Source organism: Musa acuminata, chromosome BXJ3-6 (assembly GCF_036884655.1).
Source record: "Musa acuminata AAA Group cultivar baxijiao chromosome BXJ3-6, Cavendish_Baxijiao_AAA, whole genome shotgun sequence".
NCBI classification, from domain to species: Eukaryota; Viridiplantae; Streptophyta; class Magnoliopsida; order Zingiberales; family Musaceae; genus Musa; species Musa acuminata.
Window position 1 is genome coordinate 31,327,969 of NC_088354.1, and position 12,032 is coordinate 31,340,000.

Genomic DNA, 12,032 nt, shown 5'->3' on the forward strand with positions numbered 1-12,032 from the left:
TCCCGCGGTTCCTACGAATCCAACCAAGTGGCCATGGGTACATCAAATCCACGTTAGCAGCACACTGTATATAAGATAAAGAGAGTTCCACAAGTAAAATTGTACACGGGGAGTTACTGTACAAAGTGAGAAGAAGCATGGCAACATGCAAAATGTCGAGATGTGTTAAACAAAAGAGTAAAAGAAAAAGGTTTGGTATGCCTGAAAAGTTCTCATGTTCCTCCAGAAACTTTTCTGACTTTGCCTGCATGGAAATGGATAGCCATCATGTGGTGCAACCTTCAAAGTCCTCTTGTTTTTCCTATATGATTACCTCTTCCTGCAAACTTTTCTTAGATTCTGCATGCATGAAGATGAAGAACAGGATTGCACGCAGTAATCCTTTAAACTCTTGTTTTCCTCCCTTATATGTATTATATATATATGATTGCCTCATCTAGTCAGAGAGCTACCTTTTATATATAACAGGCTTTCATCTCTTTTATCTTTCTTACCCACCATGAATGGATCTGCAACATAGTGGGGTAACCTACCAGAATGCAATACAAGACTTTTTGATTGCACCACACCTTATTAATTAGTAAATGAGATTGCTTTACTATGAGCTGACTTTCAAATGATAATTGGGTCTCATGGAACTGATTTTAGCTTATGAATCAAGTTGGGTCTCATAAAGTGTGTGAATTTTTTATGATGTTTATATTACTGTTTTTAGTGAGGGTAGATAGTGCTTATGGTGAAAGAAAAAAGTTTGCTTCTCATCTTCTGCTGTTCTTCTTTCTCATTACCATAATAATTTTTAAACTTAATCTTAATACTCATGCAGCCCAAAAATTTCAGTCTTCTAATTAAGACTTTGCTTTCTTTAGTTTTATCACAAGATGACATACTGTCTATTTCTTGTTAAGTTGATTTGGTTAAAGTTTTTTTAGAGTTCTTTAGCAAAATGTTGCAAATTTTTGGGGGTGGATTTTTTATTTGGCTCATGGAAAATTAAAATTTCAAGTATGAAAAGATTCCTACATTAAGGAAAGAAATTTAAAAATTATGATATAATTATTATATATATATCTCATGTATCCTTAAATTTTACGGATCAAAGAAAATAATTTAAATGCTCATAAAGTTTCTTTTTTGCATATATAGAGATGATGACATTTTGATCTTGAGTTCAAGTTAACTTAAGAGAAATCATGCTAAAACTTATGTCTGGACTACCCTGATTTATACTTGATTGTTGATCTTTAGATTTTTCTTCTAGCATCTGAGGTCTTTTCCTCCTAACACAAATTAGTTGAGAAGCCTAAGTTACCAACTCTAACATGTACTTTGTGCATGTGAATGATGAACCCTTTTGTCTAATCTAATACCTTAATTAACATATGCTCAACAATTGAACCAGAAGAAAATTTTTAATGGTCAGATAGTTCATTCACCTATACAATGATAAGAATCACCCTAGTACCTTGATACTCTTAAATACCTTGGATTAGGTTTTCTCTTACATGATTCTAATTGGCAAACACTAATATGATGGTTCAAACTTTTGATTATAATTGCTTACTTATTTTCACTCACTCGCTGATGACATCGAAAATAAGATCCTTACTTGTTATCACTTATTATGCACCTAAGAAAACTCATCTGATATATTCTCATACTTAAAATACTAATCTGGTGATGTTATCTACTTACTAAGAGTTGACAATCATGAACTCATCCAAAATATTTTTTATATTTAAGATATTGATATGATGGGGTTGTATCAAATCTACTTAACAATGATTGAGGATTTGAAAGATATAGTTAGTAAAAATCTATAGAATTGTTTTAATAGCAAGATCAGAAACTAAATCCCATCTTCACTACTTGTTGTTATTCCATGACCAAGCTTTCTATGAAATTGTTTTATTAGTCAAACCCTTGAAGTCCCACAATATGCATGGAGAGTTGTTTATCAGATTCATTGATTTCAGTTTTAATATGCGAAGACAAAAACATAATATCTAATGTTGAAATGGAATTATTGTAGAAATTATGTGATGACAACCTAATAAAAATGATGTTAAAGCATCTACAGAACTTCAATAATTGGCACTTTTGCTAAAGCATTCTCCATAACATATATCTATATATAAGATAACTAAATTGCAAGTATCAGTCACAGTAGTTTTTTTTGTTTGTTTGACACAATAGCATATTTAAGTTCTAAGGCTTCTCAATACCAATTTGATATATATATATATATATATATATATATATATATATATATATATATATATATATATAATAGAATCTAATTGAGGTGAATAGAATCTAACGTAGGTTTATTCTAGAGCTACTTAATTTCTACAACGGTGTGTCAACTGGTGAAACTAAGTCAGGGGCATTCTCGATTAATGCCCCTCTGACAATTAAGTCAGTTTACGATGTCAAAAAATTCAAATATAGTTAGACTGATTGAACTAGCTAGTGAGCTTGAAGAAGTTAGTGTGTAGAATGCATAACTCGATGCCCTTTTATAGATGATTCAGAAATACTTATGTCCAAGATCATCAAGTGTGAAAGAGGATTGTGTGACATTTTAGGCAAGGGTGTAGTACCATATTCACTACTATAGATAGAAGCCAACGTTCTTTGATCACACTTATCACGAGGTTGAATGGTCAATCGTTTGACCATGTGCAATCTGCTAAAGCCACGTGTCCCTAGATTCGACTTCCACTTGTCGGTCAAATGTGACTAACAAGTTACTAGGATGGTTGACCTATCAGCCATGTTTGAGCTTACATGTCTACTATGTCAGTCTTTCCTATTCACTATCCCTCGCTCTTGGGTTATTGGATTATAGAGCCATTAATCCCCGGAGCACTCTGATCTTGACCTTTCGCCTGACTACCTATTTGGCTAACACTTCGACTAATATGACACATAGTACTGCACCATTGGCTAGGGATAATTGATCAAAATTATTGTGATCCTTTGAATCTCTAATGGTGTAGGCAAGCGAATTAACGCATGCAAGTTTAGGTGTCATAATCCCATGAGGTGAGAAGTTGATGGACCTGCCAAGGGTTCAAACACCTACCTCAAGCCTTGAGCCAATTAGTTGAGTGATCAAGGACTAGAACTCCCAACCCAATGATCAATTGTTCGAATGTCATCACTCAAGCAATCTAGTCGACTATTTGATCACATAGCCCATGAATTTGGCCAAATTCATGACCACATTGTCTACAATTTGACCAATCGAAAAATGACATATAGCTCTTAGGCCAATTGTGTACTTCCACGACATAACCCATGGGTCATATGTGCACTTCCATAATGCACAGTCCACAGGCCAAATGTACACTTCGGTAATGTATAACCCACGGACCAAATATGTATTTCGATGATGCACAACCCACAAGCCAAGTATTCATTTTGACGGTACATGACCTATAGGCCAACTGCACACTCTAGTAACATGCATCCTAGTAGCTCAAACATGCATCTCCCAAAATCCACTTCACACCACTCTCCAACTAGATGTCCTCAAATCCAGTAGCACACCACTCGAACGAAAGGTGAAGATCATAGCTCTCATGGATTGATGACTCTATGATCCAACAATTCTGGAGTGGGGGGTGTGGCGTGGGGCACAGGGCTAGTGATAAGGAAAAGCTAACATGGTAGACACATAAGCTTAAATGTGATTAATACGTCAATTGTCTTAACCACCTATCAGTCATATCCAATCGATAAGTGATGATCGGATCCGGGGACACGTGGCCTCAGCAAATCGCACGTGGTCAAATGTCTAACTATCTGACCCCATGATAAGTGTGGTAAGATGACATGGACTTTTGTAGTGGCGAACATCACGCTACACTCTTGCCTAAAATGTTACAAGATCCCCTCTCACACCTTGTGATCTCAAACATAACCATTCTCGGACTACCTATAAAAGGATATTAAGGTATGCATTATATGCATTAACTTCTTCGAGCTCACTAGCTAATTCTACCTGACTAGATTTGAATTTTCTAACCTCGGGAATGACTTGTTCGTCGAAGGGGCATCAATTGGAAATACCCCTGACTCGATTTTGCAGGTCAATATGATATTGCAAAACCTAAGATAGCTCCAGAACAAGCCTCTGTTGGATCTAATTCACCTCTCCAACTCAGACAATCAAATTCTGACTTATTCATATATACATACATACATACATACATACATACATACATACATACATACATACATATATACATACCCACATATATACATACATAAATAAATAAATAAATATATATGTATATATACGTATATATATGTATATTTATATATATGTATATATATATATATATATATATATATATATATATATATATATATATATATATATATGTGTGTGTGTGTGTGTGTGTGTGTGTGTGTGTGTATATATATATATACACACACACATATATATATATATATATGTATATGTATATATATATGTATATGTATATATATATATATATGTATATATATATATATATATATATATATGTATATGTTTGTATATATATATGTATATATATGTATATGTATGTATATATATATATATATATGTATATATATAATGATAATTAATTTATCATATAGTATAAAAAAAATATTTGTAACCATAACAATTAGAGGATTGTTAAAAAAAATTTTGATTGTTTGATATGTCGAGGATTTGAAGCCAATATTGGTTTGAGTCTAAGTCTATCATAAATTTGATGTCGGGAGATGAATGAGTTCGATGAAGGATCTTCAAAAAACTGCATTGGGGTGTGCATAATAAAATCCTATATGATGTTTAAGTTAGTTACTTTGAAGAAATATGATTTAGGATTTGAAAGAGCCATAAAGTCCGAAGATCATCAAGGCCTTTTTATATATGGCTTTAGCAACCATTACTATTAAGTGTGGTTCATTTATGGGAGCGATTTTACAAGATTATCGGATATCACTTGGATGTGATGAGTTACTTGAATCGTCAAGCATTATGTTTGCCATCATCTATTGAGCACGTGGACTATTTATCCTACATGACAAGTTGATTAGCATCTAAGTTAGAGGTAACATATAGTCAAGTCATCTATGTATCAAACTCCCTTATCACAAAAAAAGAAAAGAACTTAATGCTTCCAATAATGTGCTGTCATTAAGGGTTTATATGATCCTTAATCATTGGTAACAAACTATACCTAAAGAAATCTCCCTAAACGATATGGACCCAATTCATCCATTATATAGTTAGAAGTGAGTGGCAATTTCTTATAGATGGATGTCTTTGTGATTCACCTAATACTAAGGATTTTAGTGGTGGTTGGACTAAACTAAACCTAAACAAAGTTAACTATGATAAGCAATGGAACGCGAATTGTAACCCTAGGGTTCTAGATACGATATTACTAACACTTCCAATCAAAATCATCATAGTTTAATGGAATTAGAGCCTTAATACTTCCAATGACCCATGTGCATGCACACGCTTGGTCACATAAACTATCTTATTTGTTGATCTAATGCAAGATTTATATTGTTGCCCACCTAAATTAGGTCTAGATGAGAATTATTTTTTTTCCTTTATCATTATGAGGAGGATGAATCCAACATACAAGACGAAGATATTTAGAACGAGAAAGAAAGAAGAGCCATTAGCAATCTTGTTAGGGTTGGCACCCCACAACAAAATATGGCTTGCACAAAAGCATAGGGCTTTGACTACCTTGTTAGGTTTGGAACTAGAAGACAATCTATAAGTTGTACAATGGCCTTAATGTGGCCATCAAATTAGGTTTAGCATTAGAATTCAATTCATCTTAGCACTTGTTTGGCATGGAGAAAATGTAGTAGGAGAAAGGAAGTGGTAGATCTTACAAGTAACTTTGGCTTCCAACTGTGGGAGTATCACACAAGTCAGCATTTTAAGAGCCTCTAGAGTGAGAGTTCCACACTTCTCTTGTCTACATCCAAATATGTACTAGCAAACACCAAATATCTTAAAGTGCGGGATTTCTCAATCCCTACGTTTCTCCACAACCATATATATCTTTCGAAAGATCAGATTCAATGAAGTTTCTTAGATCAATACAAGTAAAGAAGACATTTGAGCTACTTCTTGAACTGTTTTGAAGAATCCATATCTAAATAGCACTGTTTTTGCTATGTTGGAAACAAAGCCTAAAACACAATGGATATAAGTTCAATCAAACCTAAGAAAAGCACCCATGCCGACTGAAACAGGCTTTCTAGCTCGAGCAACCATATCCAAAAGCGGTGTCATATCTTGTTTTCGGTATCAAGATTTAAAATGTTCGACCACATGATATTAATTTTTTACTGAAGCTCACCTCTTACCAATCGGAAATTGTTTCTTCTTTTTTTCCATCATTGTCAATGAAAACATCAAATATTCTGTTCTTGAATCTTAAGGAGTTGGATCGATTTGCATTTATGGGGTACCAAATTGTGTGTAGATGTGTCTTTATATCATCCATGTATCCATATCATTAGCGATGACCGATTTTGAAACTGATGATTTCATTTTCGATTTTAATTTTTGGGGATTAGAATTGAATTAGATTCGGATGGTTCTGAGTCGGTTCTAAAACTAGCAGTTTCTGTTTCAATTTCAACGATTCTGAATCCTTTTTTTATATATTTTCCAATAAAAAAATTTAATTAAAATTTATTTAAAGTAGCAAAAGTTCATAACTTTATTTCAAAATTTTGATCAAAGTTCCACTTTGGAAAGTGCATTATTTTCCTACACATAATAACATAAAATTTTTAATCAAATCATAATTTTAGATTTAATATATCTTTTTATAATTTCATCTGTTCGTATCGAGTCCAATTTCGAATATGATTCTATGCCCTTGGAAATAATTGAACCTCCCAAACCTAGTTCCGAATCGATTTTATTTCGACTCAAACTGAACCATGATCATACCTACATATCATATATATTATTATGACATCAAGAATTCCACCAATAACATTATTATCTTTGTTTTAGTAAACTATAGAAATATCTTTGATTATTCTAATTTATATGTGTCTTCTATCATTTCAAAAATTGTTCTTAGATATCCATTTGTGAAGTTGATAAACTTCTATTTAATCAATGATTTATTTACGCTCGATTTATTTTTTTTTAATTGATAAGAATTTTTTAATATTATAATGCTCATGAAAAATTTGAGAACACACATTCAAGCATAGATCATCTAGTTTCAGAACCATGAAACTTGTAAACTATACTAGTACCTGATAAAAAATTGTATAACATATGCACCTACTCTCGATTTTTTTATTGGCATAAAATCCTATAAATCTATTACACTTTTGCTTTATTATAGATAATGTGCTCCAAATCTAAATTTAATTATCAACGATAAATTTTATTGACTCGGTAATTTAGAATACTCTTTAATCAATTATTCATTTAGGTTTCTTTTAATGTATATCTTAAATTTTTTCAGATAATTATCTAATTAAATTAATTGTGAACATTATTGTTAAAATTTTGTCATATTTAATAAATTATAACATTTTCATTGACCACAACAAATGGTGGGCTCGAGCAAATATATATATATATATATATATATATATATATATATATATATATATATATACACACACACAATCTTATCTAAGCAAATAAAATATGAGCCATAATCTTGACAGAGTGCTGGTCTCTTGAGCAGTCAACGATGAGATGGTGGGGTCAACAAATCAACTCACAACCACAATATAGATACACCATATATAATACGTTAATAATGTGTCACATCTCTCTCTATCTTTATATATATTCTTTGCAGAAGGAAATGGTCCAAAAGAGAAGCCGTGTAGGAGTTGTGGACGGTGGTGATGAGGGGGAGGGAATAAATTCACGGCTGCAGATGGAGACAAAAGCCAGCCTCCAAAGCTGGTCACAGGTGTTGTCAACGCCACACCCGTGATGGTGGGACCCACGCTCTTTCCTACTCTCTTTTATTGGGCATCAATCATTGCACCCGCGTCAAGTCAACGCACCCCCACGCGACTCGAAGTCCTTCGTCGTCAACATACAAGAAGAAGAACACAAATAAATTTCTTTGCTAAATGAAGAACACAAATAAATTTCTTGCTAAATGATGGATATAAATATAATTTCATCTCCACGACGTAAAAGAAAAATGAAAATGATGCTCTATTTATGCATGTATTGGCGACTAATCTGTACGTATCATAATACGTCCCGGTGTGTGCAGCGTTGTATGGAAGCTGTTTACGTAGCGCCTTCTCTCACATCTGCATGGCTGAAATATAGGAACAAATGTAAGAAGAAATTAAGGTAATTTTTAGGAAAAAAATTATATTTATTTATGTTTTTACGAAAGTGATCCTTATTTTCAGAATTTTTTCATCAGCCTCATTTTTTGTCGGATACCTGAAATATTTTTTCGCTTGATTTTTCTCTTTTTTCATAGGGTCTGATTTATATATAGGATTAATCAAATCAGCTATTGTGTTATTACACTATTTTATATTTTTTAGTAATACTAAACAAAATATTATAATATAATATTCTTCAACAAATTTTATAAAAACATTGTGTTTATAATATTTTTACAGTATGTTAAAAAAAGTATAGTATCTTATCACCTTATAATATTTTCTTGATATTATTGAAAATACCATAACGTAATATAAAAATATTATAAGTAGACCGATCAAGAGTGAAAAAGAGGGAAAAATATTATTATGCAGAAAAATAATGTCATTAGAAAAAGCTTAAAGAAATAAATTTTCTTTTGAAGAATTCACCCAAAAATTTATTTACCAAATATATAACTCACTGCAACTTTCTAAAGATTCATATTTAGCAATTGTTATATCTCCATATTTGACGTACAACACATGTTCTATATTAATTTTGTTTGTAGATACAGCATAACTATATAAAAGGCGAATGAATTGTATCATTAGAAAACATCTTCCCATCCATAAGAAGGATATCTAATGAATTGCCTCGAGAAAAATTGAACATGAGACATCTTTTAGATCGAGTGAGATAATTAGCAGAGACGACAAGGCGATGATCACAAAGAGACAAACTTGAGCTAACACGGGATGCACAATGCGTCACGCGTTGCCTCTTTGCATCTATGATTGATCGTAAATGGAAACCGTGTAGAAAAGACAATTTTGATTTAGAAGACAAAGTAGAAAAGAGATTTATATATTTTATTTGAATAACTGAAATAGTAAAGCGAGCTTTCATTTTTAGATTTGCTTGTCACAATCTCGCCTAAGTCTATCAAAATTTCAACAATTATGATTGCACTTCCATCACTTGGAAAAAAACACTCGGCAATTTGTCTTTTCTCTTTGCCATAGTTTGCCTGCCGACCTCTTCACCACAGAGGAGGGAGGAGGGTAGTGTCTTAAATGCATTTAGCTCTCTAGATTTTATGTAGAGAAGAAACAAAAAGGAAATTTGCTTGATCTGAGAGGAATTGTAAGTTTGGTTCCTCTCAAGTTTCTGGGTCCCGCTGCCACAAATCTAAATCCCCAGGCATCGTGCCTATCGTCCTCAACCATTGAACTCCTCCTTCCCAGTAGGGTTCATCTCACAAGGGCCACTCCCACGCTGCCGAGTGCCGACACGGCGTGGACCGGCCACATGTCCATCCAGGCGTGTGGGACCCCCGGGCCACTACGCCTCCCCCTCCAGCGCCTACACCGGTTAAGACGAGAAGCTCGCTTCGGCTCACCCCCATCCCCTTCCTCTTCTCTATATAATCCCACCCTCGCCATTTCCCTCCTTCTGTGCTCAGTTACAGCTTCCCTCCCTCTGTCTCTCTAAAGAAGGCTTGGTCTTCTCCTCCTCTCTTTTCTGTCGTCTCCCCCTCTGCGTTAAGCTTCGTCCAGCTCTTTTAGGTTTAAGTTACTGCTACTTGAGTACTTATGGGGAATGCCGATGGCGTGTTCCCCGGCACGGAGTTTGCGCGCCGCGTGCCGGTGCCGCCGCCGCGGCCGTTCCTCGACACCTTCAGGACCAACCTGAAGGAGACCTTCTTCCCCGATGACCCCCTCCGGCAGTTCAGGAACGAGCACGGCCCGCGGAGGGTTATACTGGGCTTGAAATACTTCTTGCCCATCCTCGAATGGGCTCCGAGCTACAGTTTCGGCCTCTTCAAGTCTGACCTCATCGCGGGGATCACCATTGCCAGCCTCGCCATCCCGCAGGGGATCAGCTACGCGAAGCTCGCGAATCTGCCACCGATTCTTGGTCTATGTGAGTGCAGTCATCTCCATTAACCATAGTACTACTAGTAGGGATGCTTGTTTACGGTTTGGCGCGGTAGTGAAGGGTTTCCATGTGATTGTAGATTCGAGCTTTGTGCCCCCGTTGGTGTATGCGATGATGGGTAGCTCACGCGACCTCGCCGTAGGGACGGTGGCCGTAGCTTCTCTTTTGATCGGGTCGATGTTGGGGAACGAGGTCTCCCCTACCAAGGATCCGGCATTGTACTTGCACTTGGCCTTCACTGCAACTTTCTTCGCTGGTCTCTTTCAAGCGGCCTTGGGGTTGTTGAGGTATGTTGACCGATCGCCAACTTACAGAAACTTGGAAGGTGGTAATTAAGAATAGGAGGGTGACAACAAAAAGCAAGAGTTAATATTCATCAGGTTGAACAGAAGAGAAGAAAGGGGTTATATGTGGATATATATGTGAGATAAGGATTGAGGACTAAGCAGACAATTGCAGGAAAGAAGCAGAACTCGTTGTCGTATCATGCAGGAGACTTTAACACTTCCTGTTCACCTTATCAAACATAAGGAATATAGAGACAGGAAGGATGGGCATAGAGTGTTTTGTTTTTTGATGTGGGGCTCTATATATCATGATTCCAGAAAGAGAAGTTGAAATGATTCTGTTAATCCAAGTTTTGCTTGCTATTGATTTCTTCCTGTGGAAATAATATAATAGAAACTTGGTTTAATCTGTTGATCTTCTTCTAAATCTATATGCAGGCTTGGCTTCATAGTGGACTTCTTATCTCATGCAACCATAGTGGGATTCATGGGAGGAGCTGCCACAGTGGTGTGCCTACAGCAGCTCAAAGGCATGCTGGGTCTCCAACATTTCACTACTGCCACTGACTTGGTCTCGGTCGTGAAGTCAGTTTTCTCACAAGTTCACCAGGTTCAATATTCTCTCTCTCTCCGCCCAACCCCACTTGTCATTAATGGCAACCGAACAATTCCGGTTCAATTCATTTTTATATTACTAAACAGTAAAGACCTTTGCATTATTCATACCTTTCATTAAAGAATGAAGAGAACCTTTCATCATTTTGTGATGATTCTTACTGAATAGAATCAATATCTGAAACCAGATAAATCATGCACCCAAAGTGTGTGACACCTCTCCATATCCTTTCCTGTGGATAATTTTTTCTGAGTGGTGTTGACTGTAGATAACTGTATTCACTGTGAGTTCCTATTCATAATGGATGTGAGAATCTCATTTTCCGAGAAAAAAGTATGAGTATCTTACTATCATGACTCTTGGAGTTCGTCTCGTGGAATCGATATGTTTGATGCTTGTCGACTTCCAAATGGTGTGTGCGTAACCTCAATTTTACTGTTGCCTTAACACACTTCCTAACAATTGTGCCTTTTTCTTTTGCTGCAGTGGAGGTGGGAAAGTGCAGTTCTTGGATGCTGCTTCCTCTTCTTTCTTCTCCTCACACGTTTCTTTGTAAGTGCTCAGTCCTACTACACCACCCATGACTATGTTTTTGGAATTCAACAAGTAGCCAATTCATGTAGAAGCTCCAATAATTCTCAAACTATTGCCCATATGAACAATTTTGTGGCACTAAATGTGTACTACGAATCTGGAAAGGGGTATCTGCAGATAAGAGTTTCCCATGCATCCATGTCAGGACACAAGCCCGTGACATAGTTGCAGGGAAAAAGAAGGCTCACCATCCACTGGTGAGGCAGGA

At 35.6% G+C, this 12,032-nt stretch overlaps 1 protein-coding gene across 1 annotated transcript in view; it reads left to right on the forward strand.

Moving 5' to 3' along the window:
* Window positions 1-9,837: 9,837 nt before the first annotated feature.
* Window positions 9,838-12,032, forward strand: part of LOC135641094 (sulfate transporter 3.1-like) — a 4,608-nt gene continuing 2,413 nt past the window's right edge. Inside the window, exons 1-4 of the mRNA XM_065156137.1 lie at window positions 9,838-10,312; window positions 10,407-10,614; window positions 11,053-11,224; window positions 11,717-11,782. Coding sequence (XP_065012209.1) covers window positions 9,982-10,312; window positions 10,407-10,614; window positions 11,053-11,224; window positions 11,717-11,782 — 777 coding nt within the window. The 5' untranslated portion in view covers window positions 9,838-9,981. The remainder of the gene's footprint in view (window positions 10,313-10,406; window positions 10,615-11,052; window positions 11,225-11,716; window positions 11,783-12,032) is intronic.